A 26,207-nucleotide genomic window follows, 5' to 3' on the forward strand; every position below is an offset into this window, starting at 1 on the left:
AAAGACTAACATTCATATTAAATTAATATGTATTGAATACCAACCACATGTCAATATGTGATATTATTTTACTTAGTTAAAAGAACAAAATTTTAAAAATCACATTTATACAAAATGCTTTGAGTTTGGAGATCTACTGTACAGCACTGTAAAGTCATGGCATGTTGGAGAAAACTAGGGAATTCGAGTTATAAAATAGTATATAGTATGCATTATATCTTGAAGGTAAGTGACGGATAAGGTAATTGAAATGTTATTGTGTCTAGCACAGTGTGGCACATATGGCAGGCAGGTGCTCAATGAATATTAATTAGTTAAGCAGAATTCACAGCCAATGATAATCCTTACCAAAATACATCAAACAAGCAACCTGCTTTCCTATGAAAAGCTGTGATTTCTTGGCAAGTAGAGATAAGTCCTTATTAGGTACTCACTCCCTCCACTGTTTTGTAAGTCTCTTTTGAAAGTGCCTTAAAATTCACTGGTAAGCAATATTCAATGTTTCATATAACTTGTTCTATGCTATAATAATTTAAGCTGAAAAGTCATTATTAGTTGGACTTTTAAAATAAATACAAAAATGAAGTTTTAATACTTTTATAATCAAAAGAAGAAAACAGAAAAAACAAATACTGACCATAATTTTGGAGGAGTTCCTCTTTGGTGGAAACAATCAGAGATCGGTCTTTTGCTGATAGAACTATGGCAAGGCACACGTAATGCTGCTCGGAAGAATTTGCTCGGCGTACAACAGTAAGAAGTCTGACAGGGTGGTTATTTGGAGGAGAACTAAAATGTTCAATACAAAACCAGCTAGAGTAACTTAAGCCAGAGGGAGGAGGAAAGAATCTTTCACCTACAGTAAAAATTTTAAAAAAAAGTTTGTGTGGATTAATATTTATATTTTTAAAAAGATGCCAACAAAAGCATGTAAACTCTAAATTAAATATAATGTACTGGAAAAAAATTATCATAAGCAGAAAGAAAATATTACTTACCAGAACCAATGCCACTGACCACAGCTCCATCAATAAGACCTGTCGTGACGGTATTAGTTGTAGGAGCATTATGAGGGGCCAAACTGGGCAGAAACAGACAGCTATTAAAGAAAAGACAACATACATATTAGAGATCAATGACTCCTTCTCTTAACACTGTGCACTTACCACGGTGAAATAACTGCCAGTATTTAATGTTGATTAGAGAAAATATCATGGAATAAATCTGGATGCCTTGCAAAGCCCTTCCCTTCTTTTAATCATGTAAGGGTATCAAAAGACATAATTTTAAAATCTCCCAAAATAACATTTTTAATTTAAATTAAAAAAATTTAAGATACAAAATGCATATGGCAACATACTCTAATGTATAAACCCAATCAAGACATTAGAACAATTTCATCACTGAAGGAAAACTCCCACGTGCCCCTTTCTGTCACTCTTGTTACCACTGATTGCTTTTGACTATTCCCAACCATGTTTTAATCTATGGTTTGATAATGACCTATGACAATATTCTTAAAACACAGAGGTTTCAATCCATATAAGAATCCCACAAACAACTAGTATAGACAAAAATTATGAATTAACACTCTAAGGCTGGGCATAGTGGCTCACGCCTATAATCCCAGCACTTTGGGAGGCTGAAGTGGGCAGATCACTGGAGATTGGGAGTTCGAGACTAGCCTGGCCACTATGGCGAAACCTCATCTCTATTAAAAATACAAAAATTAGCTGGACATGGTGGCGTGCGCCTGTAATCCCAGCTACTTGGGAGGCTGAGGCAGGAGAAGAGTGTGAACCTGGGAGGTGGAAGTTGCAGTGAGCCAAGATCGCGCCATTGCACTCCAGCCTGGGCGACAGGGCAAGACTCTATCTCAAAAGGAAAAAAAAAAAGAAAAAAAAAACTCTAATAGCTAACAGATCTAGCTATTAGATATATTAGCATTTGTGTCTATTTTAAGGCTGTTGGACTTCATGAACTCTTTTAGATTCTTTATAGATTCATTATTGCCATTTCTGCTACTATAATCTGCTGCCACTTGAAATAATTTACTCATTTGAAGTGACAGTCCTTGAATACTTATAATGTATAAATTATTACGCTAGGTAATTTGAAGGATAGATGATGATAAAACCCAAAGACTTTTCAATTTAATTTTAATTTATATATTATCTATACATTTATATTTATTACATCAGATGTTGGCAGACTTTTTCTGGAAAGGTCCAAATCATAAATATTTTATGTTTTGTGAACCAGGCCGTCTCCATCATGACTACTCAACTCTGACACTCTAGCACAAAAGCAACCATAGGAAATATAAATGACTGTGGCTGTGTTCCAATAAAACTTCATTTACAAAAAAAAAAAAAAAAATTTGCAAAAGCTTTACTAACAAAACAGATTTGGTCCATGGGCCTAAGATTTTGGGTTCCTATGTCATATCAATTTATTTAGTATAACAAACAAAAATAATTAAATGTAGTAATCTTAAAATATCATGCTCAAAAAACTCAATAATTAAAAAATATTAAGTATGGTAAAATATATTTTAATTAAGTATATTTAAAACCAAAGATCCATTTGTAAAGGCAAGTATGAGGCATAAAATAATAAAGCTTGGCTTCCTTGCAAATTTCTTACCCAAACCCTTCAAGCGATGTGTCAAATTCAACAAAAGCTGGAGTAACTGATGACCCATGAAGTCTGATGTCATGTGGGGTTGTCATAGAGACCAGACACTTTACCCTGGTCAGGGGTACAGTACTTCCTTCCGCAGATTTTACCAGGCTCTTGCTTATCCGGTAATGGTTATCTTCATGTAAGCTAAAAACATTATCAGTACCCAGACCTTCCAGAGATGTGATCATACTACCTGTAAGTCAAGGAAATCTCTTGGGAAAATGTCATATGGAATTTTAAAATAACTTTACAAGGCTGATTTATTTGTAAATACCACTTCAGTTTCAATACACAATAATTTTCTTTTTAAGTGCCAAGATCATTATCCAGTTTTAATGTACTTAGTTTATTTTTAAACTTAATAGCATGCATTTCCTTTTTTACTAAAGCAATATGCACATTGCAGAAATGTTGGAAACTAAGAGTATAAATAAAAATAAACATCTCAAATAATTGTCATCAAAGCCACTGATACAATGAAATTTAATTATAAATCTCAGTTAATAGTTTACAAATCAGGTAATACTTTTATTTCACAAAACTATGATTTATTAATTCTCTTTGAGGGAAAAGTAAACAATTTTAGAGCACTAAAATGAAAAGAAACAGGTCATCTTTATTATAAAACAAATTAGAGATAAATGGCAGAAACTTGCTTCTCCCATTTTCTCCCCATTATTAATTATTTCCTTACAATTATTAGAACGAAATGTGCGATCATAAAAGTACTTTAACTGAAAGATTTCCATATTTATAAAAAGGGTAACAATTTCAAGAATAAAAAGAAAAATTCTAAACAGATTGTCATTATCTCTCCAGGGACACATTACAAACGTAATGAAGAAAATATTCTCTCTCAAAATAAACTACATGAGTGTAGGAAACTGTTTTCCTTCTAAATGTGCTGGATATTCAGGTAACTATAAAAATATTTCAAATATTCTCTTAGGGAAAGGAACTATTTTTGTTTCTACTCTTAGCAAAGGAAATCACAATTCAATTCTAACTAACTGTGTAAAGTACAAAAATAATAACAAAAACATCACAATAACAAAATATGCATCCAGAAGCTGTATATCAGTTAACATGAAAACCTGCAATCATTTCTGTTCTCTAATACAACAGTGTTAGAACTCAGAATATCTTAAAGTTTCTGAAACACAAACACAGTATTTGCTAATCACTGATAATAATTTGTATGAGGAAAAATTAAGACTCAAATAATGGGTGAAGTTTGTTTAATCTGACCTCAGAACTGTCACCTGAAAAACGAAGGGGCTGAACTATATGATCACTACTTCCTTCCAAAGTGGCCATCTATCCCTTTCTCTCAGCCTATCACTAGCCACTTGGCTTCGTTTCTTTCCCTATCCAACCTATAAGCAGGATTAATGTATCAGTTCAACTACTTTTATCAGTATTTTTAATTTCCTATCCTCCATGTGTTCCTGCAGTAGCTGTCCTGCAAATCCACAGCCTGTCAACAATAATCAACCATTCTTCAGTCCAGGCAGCAAAGGCTACTCGCGGAAGGCAAGAAACTATGAATCCTCTGAGAAAGAGGTATCTCCTTTCCAAGCCAAGGGTTGTTCCGCCCGTAATTCTTATCTCTTTTGGATCCTTCAAACACCAATGATTCCCTCCTCACTCCAACTGCCTCCTTCCTCAATCAACCCAATCTTTTGTTTCTCTATTTAAACAATAAACCCTTCTCTTTCTTTGCTTTCACAAACTTCTTGAAATAATATTCAGCCCCTACATGATTTTCATTCATAAAATAAATCAAAAAAGGGAATTTCAAAAGTCAACTTACTTCTCATCTCTGGTTCATAACTCAGTGAACTTGGTTTGTGGACCCTATATTGTTTTAGCAGTTTTTTGTCCCAGGCACCACAATTTAAAGGACTTGCCAAACGTAAAAACTCCCTAAGAAAGAGACAAAGCAAAGTTATTCCTTGACTGAGAATGTTATATAATTCATAAATGAAATATTCAGAAAATGAATTTAATAAATTCCAACAGACTAATTACAATACAAAAAAATGCAAAGTATAATGAAACAATATAGTGTTAGTTTTACATTTAATCACCATATAGCTATATATCTGCCACTTTTTTTTTAAATTTGCTTTTTAGACAGTTATTCCTTGAGAATATTTATAATTCATAAACCAAACATTTTCAAATAAGGAATTTAATAAATTCCAACAGACTAATTACAATACAAAAAATGCAAGTATAATAAAACATATACAGTGTTAGTTTTACATGTAATCACCATATAGCTATATATCTGCTACACATTTTTATAAATTCATTTTTTTAGAAGTTAATAATATTTAAGAAGAATCCCAACTCAGATATTTCTAAAACCAAACTCATCACCTTATATTCAAACCCAGGGCTTTTCTTTTGTTCTACATCTCACTGAAATGTGTTTTTGTTCCTTCTCCTTTCTTTAACTTTCCATATTCAGAAAATTAGAAAATCCTGCTATTTCCACTCATAAAAATATGGAATCTGCTCTCTTCTCTCATTATTGCTGTTATCACCCAGACCACGTCATTTTACTATTCCTAAAACAGAGTCTTAATTACCTCCTGTGACACCAATGTTGCCCCAACTCAATCCATTCTTCACTACAGTCAGTATCTCAAAGAACTTAAATCTACACAGTGTCACTCTATTGCTTAAGACTCTTCCATGGCTGTCCATTTCTCATAGTTGAAAACACAAAACAGCTAGCATTCAGTACCATACATCAGATGATTTCTACTGTACTCTCCAGCTTCACTGCTCCCATCTTTCCCCCAATCATAAACTCCACTAAAGACATACGTAAAGCTTCTGACTGCCTAAGAAAGCTGTACTCCTTCTCTACCCTGGAAGAAAGACATATTTGTCTTTCTTGTTGGGGAAAAAATTCTTGCCCTTACTTTTTCACCTGATTAACCCTCTTCCATATTTTACACTTTTTTATTTATAATTTTTTTTGCAAAAAAATATTGCAGCTCAATTTTTTGTGTGTGTGTGAGACAGGCTCTTGCTCTGTCACCCAGACTGGAGTGCGGTGATGTGATCACAGCTCACTGCAATCTCAAACTCTTGGGCCCAAGAAATCCTTCGGCCTCAGTCTCCCAAGTAACAAAGACTACAGGCACACACCACCATGCTAGTTAAAAAATATATATTTTATATTTTTTATATATTTATATATATAATATATATAATATATATATTTTATATATTTTTATACATACATATTTATACATATATAAAATATATATACATATATAAAAAATATGTGTTTATATATACATATATATATTTTTTTGTAGAAACAGGGTGTCACTATGTTATTCAGAGGCTTATTTCAAACTCCTGACCTCAAGTAATCCTCCTGCATTGGCCTCCCAAAGTGTTGGGATTACAGGCATGAGCCACACTGCCCGGCCTCATACTTTACTTCATTAATTGTCATTTCCTCCAGGAAGCCTGCTTTGAGTCACACTTCCAAAAGTCTCTGCCCCTATATAAACTCTGCAACACTGCTATTACAAACTTAATAAACAATATTTTCATTTCCTGCTTATCTGCATGTATTCTTTACTAGACCATACATTTTTTAAGAGCATGAGCCCTCCATATCCTGTCATTTACAACATCATGTTAAAAAAGAAAAAAGTAGAATACTTCTCTAAATTTCCAATTCCCTATAGCAGGAAACAAAAAAGGCTTACAAGTTAGGTTTGCCAGTTTTTCATGTAGAACATTAGACACAATTAGTTTATAATCTATGGCTTTTAAGTAGCAAAGTACTTGTATCATCATTTGACTTTTTTTTTGTGAGAACTCATTCATTGTGAAAACTGAACATACCCAATGGTTGACTTTCATTGCTTATTCTATTTATCTAACTATGCAATACAAGTTATCTGGTAAAACAGTAGCATTAGGTATGGGACAATCTCTCTCTCTCTCTCTCTCTCTCTCTCTCTCTCTCTGTGTTTCTCTACTTTTTAAGTAGCAGATTACCAAAAAGGATCAGGGGAAAATCTCAATGGTATTTTCGAAACTTTAGGATGGTGAGTACAACTACAAGATAATGGATGAAGAGAGTAGGTCCATCTCACTCATCTTGGCATTATAAAGGCTGTGAACACTGCCTGATACAACACCATTTAACAAATGTTTACAGCATAAAAGTTTTTTAGTTCACAGTTTGGAGTCAGTTTTAAAAACTTACAAATAAATTTCAACCATTTTTAAGAAAGCTTGTGAAAGTTTTATAATATAATAAGTTCTGTAATAGCAGTGTTATAGAGTTTATACACAGGCAGCCTACCCAGACTTTTGGAAGGGTGGCTCAAAGCAGGAGGCTTCCTGGAGGAAATGACAGATATCTATGAATCATTCAAGAAATACACATATATAAGTATATATTTCTTGAATGATTCACAAACTGTGATACATCCATAATATGGAACATTATTCAGTAACAAACAGAAAAAACTACTGATACATGTAACAACTTGTGTGCAGTTCAAGAGCAATATGATTACTGAAGAGACAATTTCAAAAGATCACATACTATATAACTTCATTTATGTAACATTCTCAAAATCAGTAGTACCCAACCTTTTTGGCATCAGGGACCGGTTTTGTGGGAGACAATTTTTTCATGGATGGGCTGTGGGGGATGGTTTCAGGATGAAACTGTTCCACCTCAGATCATCAGGTATTAGATTAGTTAGATTCTCATAAGGAGTGCCCAAACTAGATCCCCTGCATGCACAGTTCATAATAGGGTTCACGCTCCTATGAGCATCTAATGTCACTGCTGATTTGACAGGAGGTGGAGCACAGGCGGTAAATGCTGGCTCACCCACAGCTTACCTCCTGCTGCGCAGCCCAGTTCCTAATAGGACATGGACCAGTACTGGTCCACAGCTCGGGGATTTGAGACCCCTGTTCATAATGACAAAACTATGGAGATGGAGAACAGATCAGTGCTTTCCATGGGCTAACGATGTTGGGGTTAGGGGAGTGCGTATGACAATAAAGGTAGCACTAGAGAAATCTTTGTGACATCGTAATTGTGTGGTGATTACATGAATCTACATGTGATACAATAACAGATAATTGCTTGTGCACATAAATACATCATACCAATATCATTTTTTTGGTTTGGATACTGTAGTATAGTTATGTCAGGTGTAACTACTGGAGAAAAATGGGCAAAGGGCACAGGAAAACTCTTGGATCTATATTCACAACTTATGGTGAATCTATTATTATTTCAAATTAAAAAGTTAAAAAGTATTTCTTTAAAAACTTCTTACATATGAAAAGTTATTAAATATAAAGTAAATGCATGACTTTATTTTTAAAGGAAAGGGAGAGCTTGCTAGATTCAAATGAAAGAAATAACTGATGGACAGAAACACTAAATGATTACTAATAACTAGATTTATTTGTTTCTAAGTGCTATATTTTGAGTATTTTGTCCATTTTTGTTATATTTTGCCCATAGATAACGGAATATATGTCCATTAAGGCAGGAACTCTGGAATCATAAGGACTCTAGAAACTGACATTACTAATTGTGGATTATTTGAGTATGAAAGAGAACTCACCTCAGTACCATGGGTTCCAGGGCCTGAGAGGCTAATCGTTCAAACATGCGCTGCAGGGGTGGGTGCAGTGAGTGGTCCTCATCAGCCAGTGCGGCACTACACCTCTGCAGCAGTCGTGCATGAAGACCAGCTTCACACATGACTTGCTGGTTCCTTTCCGTGTGCACCAGGGATTGTAAAATATTTGCCACGGCAAGTTGAAGATCCAAAGCATGCTAAAATCAACAAAGAAATCCACACAGTCAGGTCATTTTTAGTGAGAAAGGTGACAATTCTTTTCGCATACCTTTTTTTTTTTTTTGAGACGGAGTTTCGTTCTTGTTGCTCAGGCTGGAGTGCAATGGCTCGGTCTCGGCTCACTGCAACCTCTGGCTCGCAGGTTCAAGTGATTATCCTGCCTCAGCCTCCCAAGTAACTGGGATGACAGGCGCCCACCACCATGCCCAGCTAATTGTTATATTTTTAGTAGAGATGGGGTTTCACCATGTTGGCCAGGCTGGTCTCAAACTCCTGAACTCAGGCGATCTACCTGCCTCAGCCTCCCAAGTTCTAGTACCACGCCCGGCAGAAGCATACTTTTTTTTTTTTTTTTTTTGAGATAGAGTCTTGCTCTGTCGCCCAGGTTGGAGTGCAATGGTGTGATCTCAGCTCTCGGCTCACTGCAACCTCCGCCTCCCGGGTTCAAGCAATTCTCCTGCCTCAGTCTGCCGAGGAGCTGGGACTACAGGCGCCCGCCACCACGCCAGGCTAATTTTTTGTATTTTTAGTAGAGGCGGGGTTTCACTGTGTTAGCCAGGATGGTCTCGATCTCCTGACCTTGTGATCCACCTGCCTTGGCCTCCTAAAGTGCTGGGATTACAGGCGTGAGCCACCGCGCCCGGCCAGAAGCATACCTTTTAACATGAAGTCTCTATATGCTTCCAAATACATTCAGATAAATTAAGTAACTGGCTTAGAGCAATATAGCAATTCCAGAACAGGTTAGGCAAACATGTCCTATTTTAATTTTGCGAGAAATACAGGCAGCTGGATTCTATTCTCTTTAGACTTTTGTATTACATGACTGTATGACTGTATGACTAAAAGTAGTTCTATTTTTATAGAAATAGCAGGGACAAAGTCTTCTTAATGGTGGGCAGATAACTAGTTTAAAGGAAAGCCCATTGTTTACATCTGTGACACTTTAGGCCTTAGAGACCACATAACATTTTAATAAAAATCACCACCCAAACTCCAATTCACCCAAACTCTTGAGTGCAACAAGTCAAAACAGACAAATAGCCTCAATGTAGTATCTTCAGTCATTTTTCCTTCTGTATTATTCATTAGCAATGTCCACTGCTGAGCAGGATTTACAAGGAGAAAGAGAATTATTCTAGTATCAGAAGAAACCACCTTGGTTGCCTTTGTAACAAATGAACTGGATTCTAAAACATATATATCTACCATTCATCATGAAAGGTAACACTCAAATTAAAAAATCCTTTTTTTTTCCAGCTACTTTAGTATGTAATACTAACTTTCTCCTCAACCCCCTAGCTCATATAATTGCACTCACGTCCTTTCATTCATTTCATTACAGATGGGAAGGAACTAACATATCCAAGCTTACTTCTGGCTGTGTCACTGACCCAACGGAGGCCAGTAGGTCCAGCATGGCAAGCATGGCTCCAGGATGAATGATGACTGCATCAGAATTCTGGAGAGATGAAGTTGCCACATGTAGTTTCAGGTCAGCAACATTTTTAGGAGGGTAAACAGGGGGAGTTGAAACAGAATGATATACATGCCTATAAAAAAACGAAAGGGTAAATTTAGTATTGAATTCCAATCACATTCTATTCCTCTTCGGTTACTTTCATCCACTGATAACCAAAAAGCCTTGTTAGAAAACAACTTAAGGTTGGGATAGAAAAAAAGGAATATATTATCAACTCGAGTTGATATGTGTATGTGTCTGCATGTGTGTGGGTGGATGTGTGCAGACCATGTAACTATCCATTATTCATAGTCTTTATATGATTTTTACTTTTACTGATTTACTGTATGGATTGTTTGATTAAAAAATGACACCTATACCAGAAGATGTAAAGAACAGGTACAATCATAGTGATTCAAAGCTCTAGGAAGAGGACAATTCCAATAATATGTGATGAGAGATCAAGTTAAATTAATTCCCTCAATGAGATTTTATCTTTTGAAATTACCTATATGTGTTTTAACCTTTCCTTAGTGCATGAGTAACACTAACGGGGTCAACTGAGTCAGGGTTGTCTCAGAGGCTAGGCTATCCAAGAATAAATATATTTGGCATTGTGGGAGTTTTCCTTTAGCTTATTTGGAACTGCTTTCATTTTCTGCATTTATCCTCACTACCACTGAAAATATTCATTGCAACTTTTAAAAACTTGAAGACAATTTACAGAACAAGTTTCTGTGAATTAGAAAACCCAGCCATGTCCTGAATGTACGCATTTCTTCTCATCAATGATCTCTACTTTCTATTTCATACTACTCATCTACAATTCATGAATTTTGCACATTTTGCATCTTGGCACTAAGAAACAGATGCTTGTGGCTTCAGCCTATGGGAACTCTTTGTTCCAATGAGTTGGTCTCAGCATAATTTGCCTAATGCTGAGCTCTGTCACAGAAAGCAATGCAGTTTTAGCTTTCTGGGACAAGAGCAGCTTGGGAAACAGATGCTTTACGTCAGTGATTTAGTAGCAAAGAATTGGCACTGCCATGGTTTAAAAAAAAATACCGTTCTCTTTTTAACAGGGATTCTAGGAAAATGTTCAGCTTTACTTATAAAAAGGCGCATAGGCTCTCCTAGTTTATTTAAAAGTCAGCATGTCCTTTACCCATTCATGTTTTCACTCCCTGTATTCTGCCATTTTTCATTCAAAAAGATTTAATTTCTAAACTTACTAAGAAAAATATTTCAAAATGTGTATTACCAACAGTTATCCTACTCCTATATTGCTCCCTTTATTATTTTAAATATTTTGATCCGTCTGGAAAACAGATTCATAATTTACCTAGCATGTATCAGAAATAACCACTGAATTCCAAAATTTCATTAAAAATGTTTTCATTGCATACACACACATATGCATAGATTCTAATTGTCTATTTTAGTTATAGGCCTTCCAAAATCATTTCTAAATTGACAGATTTGATGAGATTTGGATTTAAATTACTGATACACTCAGGAAGAAATCTTTATATCTTTGGACACTGAACTCTTTACTAACACAGGTTGAGTATCCCTAATCCAAAAATCTGAAATCTGAAATGCTCCAAAATCCAAAACTTTTTAAGCACCCACATGATGCCACAAGTAGAAAATTTCACATCTCACCTTATATGATGGATCAGAGTCAAAACAGAGTCAAAACTTTGTTTCATGTACAAAATTATTAAAAATATTACATAAAATTGTCTTCTGGCTACTTGAATAAGATGTATATGAAACATAAATAAATTCTGTGTCTGGACTTGGGTCCCATAGATATCTCATTATATATATTGCAAATATTACAAAATCCAAAAAGCTGGAAATCAAAACAATACTGGTACCAAGTGTTTTGAACAAGAAACACTCAACCTGTATACAATTATTACAGTAGTACTTTTTTTAATCTAAGAAAACAATATTCTGAAAAAGGAATTACATTCATTGTTTTCAAACCAGAAAAATATTGCAAACATTGCTGATGTCTAAAACACGGTATTTATTAACTAAAATTAGGTGTATTACAACAGGTATTATACAAAATTAATTCTGATTAAGTCATCTAGGTATCACCATAGGTATCACTTTTTAAATTCTGGAATTACGGTAAGCTCATTAAATGGTTAATTCCCAAGCAAGAACTAAACATTTCCAAAGATAGGATAAAATTACATTTCATAATTTGGTTGCTATTTAATATTTCAACCTCAATTCTCATATATATTTAAGATTCATCCACCTCTCCGGGGAATACATAATATTTAAATTCTGAATCTGCTTTGCTTAACTTATCAGGTGTGTAGAGGCACTAAATAATGGATCCCATGTTTGAAGGATAACAAGTACTTGTCACCTTTTGCTCCACTGCAGTCATATTCTGTAGAGTTCTGATTATTATTTTGTATTCACTTCTTCTAACTCTGATTGAACACTGTTCAGCTATAATTCTGTTCTATCATTCCTTCTGAATAATAATGAACAATGAAAAAGGTTATGAGTTTTAATTTTCCAAATATAAAGTCAGCTAGTTCATTTTCCCCCAATTCTTAAAATAATTAGAGAAAAATCTCCTGGATACTACATGTCAGACAAGTATCACAAGTTCAAAACATCCTTAGCATCTGAGAGTGTTCCACAAGCCATAAAAACACAGTTAAATTTTGGTTTATCCTTTTGCCAACAAAACCAATATGTTTTGCTACAAGAAAAAGATGTCTATAAGCTGATGTAATTTGTTGAGAGTTTCTAGAAATAGTGTGACTTAAATTCTAATTTCAAGTTACTAGACTTGAATTTGTGAAGTAAAAACATTATATTCTTTACTAGCTTATGATTCTTACCGCTGAGCAAAATGTATGCAAGCTGAATAGAATGGCAACCTGAAAATGTCAACAATGATCTTAGTATTAGCATGAACAGTATCAGGAGCTTTCTGTCCTTGAGGGAATGTCAACTTGTAAGGCTCATGGAGAATTCACACGGATTAGGGCTCAATCAACTAGCTTTACTGATTTAGTGACAGTCTTCCCTTAAGTCAAAGACCTGGTATCTCTACATGGAGCTACACTGCAAATGATGACAATATGTTTTTGATTTAAGGCCATAAGTAACTCTTTAAGAATAAAAATAAAATGCTGTTTTCTCTTTGTCAAATTACCATTTAAATAAACAGAAAGTTCTGATGTACTTTTGGAAATGGAGTCTCGCTCTGTAGTCCAGGCTGGAGGGCAGTGGAGTGATCTCACTGCAACCTCTACCTCCTGCGTTCATGCAGTTCTCCTGACTCAGCTCCCGAGTAGCTGGGATTACAGGCGCAAACTGCCATGCTGGCTTTTTTTTTTTTTTGTATTTTAGTAGAGAGGGGGTTTCACCGTGTTGCCAGGCTGGTCTTGAACTCCTGACCTCAGGCAATCCGCCCACCTCGGCCTCCCAAAATGTTAGGATTACAGGTGTGAGCCACTGCAACTGGCCCTGATGTATTTTTTTAAGTATCCTTTTAATCTGTGTATTTCTATTTTGTGGTATTTGGTTAATACTTAAAAAGGACTAAATGTTTTTAAACAGCAAATTTTAAGGCATTACTCATTATGACATAATCACCATATTTTTAAATTGTGATTTTTAGTAATTTAAACTATTTACTAATTGAAATTATTTCTCTAACATTTAGTAATTTCTAGGGCTCATGAGCAAACACAAATTTTCAAACACACATTGTTTTTTGCCTCGACCATTTTAGCAACAGAAAAACACATGATATCAACTTGAATTTACCTAGTTTATCATTCTTCGAATTAGGAAGAGCTCTTTTTTTAAAAAAGAAATTGCAGTTTTTAAGCACAAATATACTGAACAACCCTATATTCATTTAAGACTATTCTGAACTATGCCATGGTTTGCTGCGCAAAGTAAGCTATAAGTGTAAATTTAAGAGAAAAAGGAAATTGCATCTTTTCATATACCTAATATTACTATGCAAACACGTTGAAATACAGAATCCATAACAAATACTTTTGATGTACTAACTCCATCTGTCTTCGAATTTCAAAATCTGAACAATAGTAATAAGATTAAAACAACAATATAGCAGCACCTTGGGATTCATTTTTTAAAAGCCGCAATGAAAGAATATTAATGTAAGAGTTAAGGACTTATTTTTGGTTATGAGGAAAACAGGAGAAAGAATGAAGTATTTGGGGCCAACTGCAGACCATAATCATTTGATGGTTGGGCTGCAAATGTAATCTTACGTGGATCTTAACTATACTTCCGTCAATCAACTGCAGTTTTTAAAAATTTGAGTAGAATTTTTTTAAAGGTAGTTTTGAAAAGACCAACTAGATCAGCTTAGAGATTTACAAAGAACTGATCAAAGTATTGGGGTGGGTTTTTTATTAACTTTTTCAAAGTTTAGCTGTGAGCATTTTTCATAACAGCAACATACTTCAATTGGTTGAATCTGATGGAGAAAATACACATTTCCTTCCAATGCTATGAAATTCATTTTGGAATAATAGTAAAAACCAAAGAATGATCCCAACGTTTAAAGTAAAAAATAATAATTAAAAAAAAGAAAAATTAAAAAAGTGGAAAAGTACTCTACTTAGAGACATTAAGTCCACTTTTCTAACTTATTTTTAATAAAAGACATGCTTTTTCTATAACCAAAATGTGTAGTTTAGTATAAAAAAGTTGGATGACAAAATTATATGTCCTTCATAGTTTCATAGCATCAACACATTTTACTCTCATGTATATAAGAAAAATTGGTATTTTTAAAACCTAAAAACACCCCCCAAAACCCAAAAGTTCAAAAAAAAACAAAACTGAAATCACAAAACACAATCACCATGTTAACATAAATAAGCACAGAAAAAAAGAAACCCCACACAAATAGAGACTGACTTCTCTTATATGATCAGTACCTTTTCCTGGACAAAGCTGGTGTACCCCAAGGAGAGGGGAGAGAAGACTCACTTGTCAGGCAAGGAGGGATCTGTTCTGCACGACTACAGACACAAAACAGACAGGGTGGTTTAGAGAGGTTAGAAGAAGAGAACACCAGGTTGGCAGTTGGTTAGTTTCACAAGAAATGCCAGTAAAAGTTTAATAAGGAACATCCTCCATATTCAGCAGGAACAAGGAACAAGACTACAACACATGCACTGAATGAAACAGAAAAGCATGCTCACGGCAGATGCTTATTCCATTCATGTTAACATTTAACACATCTGTTAAACAGGGTGCTCTAGGCCCTATTTTTGACAGTGACTAAAAATGACATATTCTAACTAGGATAAGAAGAAATCAAGGGAAAAGAGGTTGAATCTGAATACACAAATTTATATAGCTCATTCCTAGAACACTACACTGTCCTGTGTTTCCTATAAGTTAACCATATATGTGCATTTTATTTCGAGATAGGGAAAAGCAGAAGTTTAAAGAAAAAAAATTTTTATAATTTTTGTCATAGTTGTTTAGATTTTTAAATGTAAATACTGAGGACTAAGAAATCTTGTTAAGAAGGAAGAAATATCTCAGTTGATACTTCAAAGCAGATATTCCACAGAAAAGGACACAAAACCTATTATAAGCTCTGTCCAGTGGAGTTACATGGTCTATTTACGAGGGCAGTTCATTTATTTTATATAGTAAAACTATGGTAACTGTTAAAAGCAATAACGCTTGGGGCATAAATTAGAAGTATTATTTTCAAAGTGACATCTTCATTGAAAACACAGTTGAAGCACTGAAAATAAGTGATCTAGATGAAGTGGCTCTCCTACAATCTCCGAGAACCCTATATTTCCCCATTGTAGAATTTGTCATGCTATAGGTAATTGTTTATTTATGTGTCTATATTTTAGCTAAAAGATAACAAGGACTAAGACAGCCCTGTACAGAGCTGAATCCTCAATGCCTAGCACAGTGACTTGGCATGCAGCAGGTTTTGTTAAGTACTTATTTCATAAAGGAATGAGTAAATACTGAGTCTGATGGCCTCTTGAACTTGATGGTTCAAGACACTGACATCTCTCTTTGGGAACTATATCATTTTTTGAGGAGTACGAAATGTGGAGAATGATGGAGTATGTGTCTGGAAATAAGAATAATCATAATGATGTTCTGTTGATAACACATATCAGTAAGTCCAGATGCACCTTTTAAGGCTAAAAAGAAAAAAGACAATAGTAAACACGATCATTAAAGGAAACTTCATAGAATCTGTTCCAGTAACTGCAATGAGAACTAATTGAACCTGAATTTACAAATAGCACACAGGCTTCCATGCTAAAAAAACAATACCAGAGCAAGAGTAATATTCAAAAATAAAGTGATACACCTCAAACAAACAGGAGAAAAGATTCATCTACTTTCATATTCTTTGGGATTAACTCATAATTCAAGTCTTAACGTTGAAGTCATGCTTAGTATACACCCTTTAATTCAGAGGACAGAGCAGAGCCATACCTGTCAAAAGAATCTGTGGCTACTTTGTAAAGATAAATAAAAAGTTTACTGCAGTGCCGTAACGTGGGTGACACTGATTCTATTGAGACTACATCTTCCTCTAAAAGTCTTTGAAATGGCTGTGTATTTGAGGGGAAGACATTCATGGCGCTTATTTTTCTTAGGTCTGAGAAGCAGCCAAGAAATCGAACAGCATCTGCCAACTTCTCATACTGAATCTCTGTTTTGAAGAAATGAGAGTTGGCTGGCTCATAGCGCATTGCTGCAGTCAACGTGCAGAACACAGTGTGAAGAAGTTCAAATACTTGATTCTGGTTCACTTTCTCCCAGCCATTCTTGGGTGGACAGCTCAAAGATCTTTCCATAGCAACGAGCAAGGATGTAATGTACACAAATCCTCCAACTTTCCTAAAAACTGTTCTTGAACGATGGCTTTCTCGAAGGACCGACAGGAGGGCCTACAGGAGACAAAAGAAAAAAACAAATGAAAATACACGTAATTAAAAAAACAAACCACTAGCATGTATATGGAGGTTGTACATTCTGTGAATCTGACATGCTTGTATAATTTACCCAATAAACGGTCCTATAAAGCATATCAAATATTTTGCTAATTAAAAAATGTCACATTAAATGCTGAAGGTAATTTTAGGAAACAATATCACATATTTCTTTGATAGAATAAAGCTATATCCAAATATTGGTTGAAGAGCTTTCAGAGTCTTTAATTGATTATGACATCAATGAATTCAGTGACTTTATAAAGTAAGTAAAATACATCTTCTAATCTAGTTTTACACAATCATGAAAACTTATGACTGTGTGTATAGAAACTGATTAATTCTAGAAGGGATCAGAGAGATGGTCGGGGCAGCCAAGATCTGAGGTCTTTTGTCTCCTATAAAGTGACCACATTCATTCTTTAGAAAGAAGATTCACTTCAGAAGACTTATTAAACATTCTCTTTTCCAAAATGAACTGAAGCCTGAGGGCTGAAAGTATGATCTTTCCCAAAACAGCTGTAAGCTTTAAGAAAGAAAACCTGAAGTACATAAGTAAATCAAATATTTACTTTCTGAACTGTCATAATTTTAACTTAGCTTATGATATATATTTTTTTTAAACAAAAACAAAAACAGAGTCATGCTCTATCACCCAACTTGGAGTCCTGGGGTGCCATCCTGACTCACTGCAACCTCCACCTCCTGGGTTCAAGCAATTCTCCTGCCTCAGCCTGCTGAGTAGCTGGGATTACAGGCACGCACAACCATGCCCAGTTAATTTTTTATATTTTTAGTAGAGATGGGATTTCACCATATTGGCCATGCTAGTCTCAAACTCCTGGCCTCAAGTGATCCACTCACCTCTGCCTCCCAAAGTGCTGGGATTACAGCCGTGAGCCACCGCCCTGGCCAGCTTATGATTTTAAAAAACACATTACAAAATCACCTAATATTTTATCAGGTACTTGCTATGTACTAGGCATTCTAGGTACTTTTATGCACTATCTTATTTAATCCTTTCAACAATCCTGTGTGTAAGGTACTATTATTATTTCCACTTTATAGATAAGGAATTGAGGCCCAATGTGGTAAAATAACTCTCCAAAGACTATATAACTTATATAATAATAAAGGTAGAATTTAAACCTAGGCAGTCTAATTACCCTACTCCTGTACTTAATCATGACATTATGCCCCAAACAGCAATCTGAAATCTTTTTTATGGATACAGTGGACTCCTTTGCCCTCTGTTTCATTAATTGTAGCACAATGGGTATTTACTATTACTTAAGATATAATTTCTAATCTGTCCAATCATTGCATTTGAAAAAAGTCATTTTATTAAAAGATCTCACACATTTCTAATGGTATCTGAAGAATGAAAAGGCTACATACAGGTTGAGTATCCATTATTTAAAGTATTTGGGACCAGAAAAGTTTCAGATTTTGGAATATTTGCACATATACAGTAAGTTATCTTGGGGATGGGACCCAAATCTAAACATAAAATTCATGTATGTTTCATATATACCTTATACACATAGCCTGAAGGTAATTTTATACAGTATTTTAAATAATTTTGTTCATGCAACTTATCATCACATGAGGTCAGGTGTGGAATTTTCCACTTGTCAGCACTCAAAAAGATTGTAGCATTTTGAATTTCAGGTTTTTGGATGAGGGATGCTCAACCTGTATTAATATATTAGTCACCTTTTGACCTACACTGCTTCAGAAGTTATGAAGATTTCATTGTTCATATATATGCCTTAATATTTTAAAAGACAGAAAATATGCAATATGTATGTAAATAAAATATAGAAACAATGTACTCCTTCCAATAGTCTTTAATCAATAAATTTCCATTTTAGCATCTGGTAACAATATAGTTTCCCTATATTGTCAAATTTAATAAACTGTATTAATACTTAAAATATCTCATATTAACAAAAGACTTTTTAACCAACACACACACACACATATGCGTGGGTGCACACACACACACTCCTTATAACATAGCCTGAAGACGGCTGAACTCAGAATGCTTGGGGTCATATTCCGACTCCAACATTAAAAAGCATTTAACCATCCCAGTTACTTAACCTTTCTGTGTCACAGTTTCCTCTTATGTAAAATGGAAACAACAATAACTAGCCTCAAAGGAAATACATGTAAAAACACTTAGAGAAGTGCCTGGCATATAAGCCTATCACTGTCATCAATTTTCAAAAACATACTGGAAGAAAAATATGACTATGACAAGTATTATTTTATAGATGAGGAGGGGTGAGTTCAAAGTTAAAGTAACATGTACAAAATGCTATCACTGGTTAGAATTATGACTGAGGTTAGAAAAACTGCTGCTTATGAATCTTTAGTCCAATAATTTATATTATGTACTTCTGGACAGGCCCACCTCCTACTTCCTCAAAATTGGTATCTGTTGGCGCTCTGACATTATCCCAGCACAATCTCAGTATTTGAAAAATTTCAAATACAATGAATAATGTAACTTCCCACTTACATCAATAAATGATGACGAGTAGCAAACACCAAAGTTGCAATGAGATCTGGAGGCTGCTTGGTTAATAAGACAAAATCAGCTATATATTATTTATATTTGCATAAATACAATTCATACAATTCAAATTTGTGCATCAGGAGAATTTCCATGACATGTCATGGAATGTCAGGTTTGCGTATAAATAATTACAAATTAAATTATATAGGTTTGTGGTATATGTCAGTTGAATGGAGGAACTAAGAGGCAATTCTGAATGAAATAAAAATGGAAATTGAAACTGAGAACCCAAATTTTCCCTACTGGCACACAACACTACTTTATCCCTTCAAAGCAGAATGCCAGAGCTAGCTCATACCGGCTCTCAAGAGGTCAAGTACCGTATTTTCAGGAATTTTGTAAGTCAGTTGTTAAACGTACAATCATAATTTAAAATTAAGTAATAAATTTACAACTAAATATTTTAAAGACAAAAGTAATACTCAAAACTCATCAGTTTCTAATTATTTTCTGAGTTTTACTATTATCTATGCTTTTGCATATCTGCATGAGGAAATGCTATATAATGGTGTACTACTGTGCATCTCTTTCCAGTCTACATTCAGTGGCACATTAGTTGATTGAATAGGCCACAATGCGAGTATTTATACCCTGGAAATCTGTAAATGCAAAATATCACGACCCTCTCCTGCCCTCTTCCAGCCTGAGAATCAGTTACTAACATTAACCAGAGCACTGCCTCAAAATTATGGGTCAGTCAACTACTTCTTGTTGGCTTACCAATATTTTAAAAATCCAATTAATAAGGTACCAAAAGAGGAGAAAATGGTATGTTAAAAAAGTTGGCAACCTTAGCATCTTTTGACGCCATCTATATTCTCCCAACAATTCCTTCAAATACAAAATGTTCTTCAAATACTGACATTCATGTGGATATCCTTTTTGTCTAAGAGATAAATTGTGGTGAGATTAATCTTGCTTTTAAGATGCATATTCAAAATTGTCATTATACACCATCAAAACATGATGAAATATATAACAGCATAAAGAAAGAAATGCTATTTTTTCATTACCAATGAAGCATTTAATTGAATAAAAGTAAAAGAAAATAGAAGTAATAACTCCTGTAATGTCTGTGGCTGAAATGGGCATGTAGGAAACTAGCATATGCCACCCCAAAAGATGCCACTTTGGCATAAGGATTATTTTCAGTTGAAGGCAACTGAGAAGAAGTAGATATAAGAAAACTCTCTGCCATTCCCTATTAGATGAAGTCAGACCCTTCTCAGCCTGGAGACAGCAAATAAATGCACAAAACAAACTACCAACTATTCTTTATCTACCATTTATTTGCCTTCCCACAATTAGATATCCCTAGAGTCCTTTCTCTTTATGTCATCATTTCTCTAAAAATGTACGGTTCTTTGCGGAGAATGCTACGCAGTGGTCCCCCTTCTCTGCAGTTTTGCTTTCCTTCATTTTAGTTACCTGTGCTCAAACTTGGCCTGAAAATATTGAATGAAAACAACAATTCAAAAGTCTTAAACTGTGTATCGTTCAGAGTAACATGATGAAATCTCACACTGCCCCACACCACTGTGACTCATCCCCGTGTCCAGTGTACATATGCTGTATAAGCCACCTGCCCGTTAGTCACTGAGTATAGTCTCGGTTATCAGAGCAACTGTGGAGGTATCCCAGTGCTTGTGTTCAAGTAACCCTTATTGTACTTAATAGTGGCACCAAAGCACAAGAGTAGGGACACTGGCATATTGTTAAAATTATTCTATCTTATTATTGGTTATTGTTGTTAATCTTACTGTGCCTAATTTATAAATTAGACATTATCACAGGTATAAACATAGTATATATAGGGTTCCATATTATCTGCAGTTTCAGACATTTCTGGGGGTCTTGGAATGTATTTCCCTGAAGATATGGGGGGACTACCATATAAAATGGAGTTCTAAGCCACCTCTTTGAGAATTAGTCATCTTTCCCTGGTTGTCTCCCATGCACATATGAGGTACACATGTTAATAAACTTCTGCTTGTTTTTCTCTTGCTAATTTGTCTTTTGTAACACCAGTCTGTCCTAGCTAAGAACTCAGCAGGTAGAGGAAAAATAATGTCTTCCTCATCCACAGGTGAGAGTACTAGTAGAAGTCGTCAGAGGACAGGGAGATCGGGTCACAAGGGCCTTGGAAGCAAGCAAGGTTAAACACACTGGTTTGTCTGTTATTATTTTAATGTCATTTTAGACTTGAAGAAAAACTGCATAATCAGTTGAAAGAATTCACAGATATCCTTCATTCGGATTCTTGAAAAATTACCATATTACTTAATTTCTCTCTCTCCACTTCCCTTTTCCCCTAAAAGCTTCAGTGTGTTTTTCAAAAAATAGAATTCTCTTACTACTCACAGTACAATGCTCAAAATAGAAAATTAACATTGAAATAATGCAATTATTTTATCTACAGATCTTGTGTTTTTTCCAAATCCCAATAATATTCTCCATAACAAAGGAAAATTCAAGTTCATGTACTACATTCAGTAGTCACTTCAACCTCTTTACTTTCTGGAACAGTTCCTAAGTCATTTTTCATTTTATTTTTTTTTAAGAGTTTAGGCCAGTTATTTCATAGAATGTTCTCCTATTAGGATTTATGTGATGTTTTCTAATAATCAGATTCATATTATATACTTTTGGGAGGAAAAACTACAAAAATGAGCTGAATTTTTCTATGTGCTTCATATCAGGAGGTGTATGCTGTTCATTTGTCCATCACTGGCAAAGTTAATGCTGATCATTTAGTTAAGGTAGGGTCCACTGTAAAGCTAATATTTTAGCACTCGAAATTAAGAAATATCTTTTGAGGACACAATTTAAGACTACGCAAAAATCCTTTCATTTCTAAAACTTTCATCTACTGTCTTTAGTAGCCAGTGATGAATTTTACCTGAACCAATTATTACTATGATAGTTCATAATGGTGATTTTCTTTGACTTTTGACTATAAATAAGAGATTTTCCTTTTTTCTCATTTATTTGTTTGATTGTACTTAATTATTTTCTTTGATCTCTTCTTTACTTTTTAAAGGCTAACTGAAATGTTTTAGGCTTATTTTGTTTCTTTCTCTGCCCTAGTCCTGGAATCAAGCATTTCACCAAGGAGGCCTGAATCCTTATAATGGAAAATTGTATTTAGAAACCTTGCATCAATCAATAAATTAAAGAACATAAATTTTAATGGACTTCTCTCACTTTACTCAGATATTATTTAAATACAAGAGCAGGTTTTTAGTCACAAAAAGAGAAGGCTACGTCTCTTTTTATTAAAACAACTATTATTCACCGCACATAAGTTAAAAGCACAGCTTTATAAAGAGACTACATGGGTTCAGATCAAGGCTCCTCTACCTACTAGGCATATACAACTTGGGAAAATTTTTTAACCAGTCTGTGTTTCAGTTTGTAACATGTAAAGCAGGGACACTAATAGTATTTATTTTTATCATAAGGATTAAATAAGTAGATGCACATAAATGCATACAATAGTACTAATAGAACGCAGTCAATAAATGTTAGCTACTATTATATCTGGAACTTGGAATTTTTTAAAATATATCATTTAATATTTAATAGTCTTTACTTTTCCATTACACCTTACTTGCTTTACTAAATTCACTTCTAAATGAAAGTGAAACATTTGATTATATTTTGATTCTAAAAATTTCTTACATATCATTTCTTACAGTAGCAATGATTTCAGTAATATGAGAGAATGTGAGTGTATAAGTCTGTGTAAAACAATGGTGCTGTGGAAATAAAATGGGTATTGAAATCTGGGGGTCAGTTCTACTAACTAAAAGTCACTTACGTAAACAATATAAGTTATATATTTCTATAAACCTAAGTTTTCTCATCTGCAAAACAGGGGGCTACTTACTTTACAATATTGCTAAGGAGTAAATGATAAAAGCACATGTAAAACTTCTGGTATATTGTTTGATATCTACTAGGATATCCATTACTTACATACATACATATATGCATGCATGTGTATATAATGTCAAATCTAGCATTTCATTTCACAGATGCATAACACTATGAGTGAATTCAATTGAACAGAAAATATATATATTTAGTATTTATTAAGATCCTATACTTCACTAATATTTAATTTAAGAGTTCCAATAAGTCAAGATAATTACTGCAAAGGTTTATAGCAGTAAGTTAAATATATACTGAAAGACATAAATGACTGGAGTTTTTCCAAATTCCTAATGTGCACAAAGTTGTGAGGTTTTCTGGGTAATTTTGATTTTTTAAATTTCCCTGCCTCTAACTTAAATGTAGATCATTTAAAAATAACCACAGATTTTAGTAGTAAAAGAGGGGAAACATATTTATCAAACTTACCCTTAAAATATCAGTCTTCAACTGCAATTCCGTCGGTGGGGCTGAATGCATTAGCCCCAGGAGAGTGCCCATGTCATCGTCCCCATTTGGAGAGAGCACCAGCTGCTGGATAGTCATCAGGGCATGCTGTCGGCATTGAGGGTACTTTACTATATTATGTGCACATCTTGCACCTCCAAATTCTCGAAAAATTCCTTGAAGGAAGGAAAAAAAGTCCAATAATGGCTACTTTAAAATATTCTGAGACAAGTCAGATAAACTAACATTCAATTATTTTTCGTAAAGTAACACAAAATAATGTAAATAAAACCTACCCAATGATTTCACCTTTTAAATTACAATACAAATTTGCACAGCGGGTTGTCAGCAAAGGTATATGCAAATTTTCTCTACATTTTCTTAATGCAAGATTAATGCCGTGATATGTTCACCATGCCCAAGCTCTCAAAATCTAGAATATTCAGAAGTGTCTTAGGTAAACCCCAGGAGACTCTATATTGTAATCAACTTATGTAAAAGGCTTTCAGAGGAACAACAGCCTAAATAAAGGAGATTTAAATGAACATGGCTTCCAAAATAGTAGCAAGAAAGAAATGGAATAAATTATTCCACCATGGGAAAAATTACAAGGGACCAACATGTTTTGTTGCATAGGTAGAGCACAAGAACAAAAAGTGACAAATTCTGTAACAGAAAGCATGTGTCATTGTTACTGCTCCAAAGCCTTTACACAGATTGACTTACTTAATACTCATCCCCTACCATATAGAAGTAAGGCAGTCAAAGTCATACAGCTAGTAAGCAACAGAAAAGGATGTATGCCTACACAGCCCAGCTCTGTAAGCCTGTGATCCTGCTCACAAGTGATACTGTTCTCACATCAAATATTAATATCATCCTCCAGTATTAAAAAAATGGGCCCAGTGATTGAAATGACTATATTAGTATTTCCTCTAAGTAATTCTTCTATCCCTTACATTTTTAGGACATCTTGTTTATATCTCTATTATGGTTTATAACAAACAGTCTTACTATTATTATTTATATTTGGTCTTTCATGACTATTGGATTTTCTCCTGTGTTTCAATAAACGTTCACTGAAACAGTGTATTCTGCTATAGCAGCCACTGCCCTCTCTGCTTAGTGGCTTTCTATTTGCTAACTTCATAAAAATTGTATGATCATGAAGTCAGTCTAAGCCATGTGTTCGAGATTCAGCACATGGAATTTGTGACAGCCTTTCATTACCTGAAGGCCTGTTTAGTTACCTCCCGGTTGTCAGTAAGGACCCACTAGATAATCATAATGGCTAATATTATTTAATACTTAAACTGTGAGTAAAGCACTGTTTTGTGCCTAACATCACAGAGCTAGTAATCTCTTTCCTATTAGGAAGAGAAAAACTGAAAAGAATTGTATGAAAGTGTTTGGCACTTTGGGAGATGTACTAAGTGACTTTTAGTCACACAGAGTAAGCTCTCCAATTGTCCAATCTCTTCCTGTGCAACTTCTAGGTCTACTCAAGGAAAGTTAATTTGCAAAGCAAATTCCTGTTAGTGTATCTTTATTATGTTTCTGAGTACCTCAGTTAACTAAACCTAGTTAGTGGGAATAAGATTATGCATTATGCCACAGACAAAATGTTACTACAGTATCAATTTAAAGTCATCATACTCATTGTTTCAATTACCTGTTAAATTCATTCAAGTCTTGGCATTTGCCAAAGTTGTATTAAACTAATTACTTTTATAATTATGTGTCTACATTTTCTTCACTAGATTCTAATTCCTGGGGAGCAAGAACGATCTTACCTTGGCATCTAGGTGTTATTCTAACACCTAGCTAGCATGGTACCTGGGATACACAATATATTTAAAACATGATGAATGCTGAATTTCTCTGCATTCAGGCAGTCATGCAAGTGCATGGGGTTCAGTCATCCCTGGCTTTCCATAACACTTAAAATATAATTCAAGCTCCTTACCATGGCCTAAAAAGCTCCCTATGATTTGGGCCCAGCCTACTAATCTGAACTCATTTTCCCCTCATTATTCCTTTGAAGTTGCACTGACCTTATTACCTGAGAGTTGTTTGATGTTAATTAAAATCTCAAGTAATCTTTTTTAAAATGCAAGAGTGATATTTTATAAATATAGTTGGCCTATCTGTTAATGACAGGTAGAAAAGGATAAAAGAGAAATTGAGACCAAAATTAAACAAAATATTTAGTA

The 26,207-nt window shown here is 34.4% G+C and overlaps 1 protein-coding gene across 11 annotated transcripts in view; it reads right to left on the reverse strand.

Moving 5' to 3' along the window:
- The window catches only part of LOC105496884 (WD repeat and FYVE domain containing 3), a 307,925-nt gene that overhangs the window by 118,742 nt on the left and 162,976 nt on the right, over positions 1 to 26,207 (reverse strand). For 10 of the 11 annotated variants that reach the window (XM_011767528.3, XM_071093605.1, XM_011767525.3 and 7 more), the window contains 9 exons: positions 23,977 to 24,170; positions 16,531 to 16,988; positions 14,985 to 15,068; positions 9,934 to 10,111; positions 8,322 to 8,536; positions 4,499 to 4,611; positions 2,647 to 2,878; positions 999 to 1,099; positions 638 to 856 (listed from right to left, as the gene is read on the reverse strand). In XM_011767528.3, the coding sequence (XP_011765830.2) occupies positions 638 to 856; positions 999 to 1,099; positions 2,647 to 2,878; positions 4,499 to 4,611; positions 8,322 to 8,536; positions 9,934 to 10,111; positions 14,985 to 15,068; positions 16,531 to 16,988; positions 23,977 to 24,170 (1,794 nt within the window). The remainder of the gene's footprint in view (positions 1 to 637; positions 857 to 998; positions 1,100 to 2,646; positions 2,879 to 4,498; positions 4,612 to 8,321; positions 8,537 to 9,933; positions 10,112 to 14,984; positions 15,069 to 16,530; positions 16,989 to 23,976; positions 24,171 to 26,207) is intronic. The other variant, XM_011767535.3, reaches the window with a different exon arrangement.

This window comes from Macaca nemestrina, chromosome 3 (assembly GCF_043159975.1).
Source record: "Macaca nemestrina isolate mMacNem1 chromosome 3, mMacNem.hap1, whole genome shotgun sequence".
Lineage (NCBI taxonomy): Eukaryota > Metazoa > Chordata > Mammalia > Primates > Cercopithecidae > Macaca > Macaca nemestrina.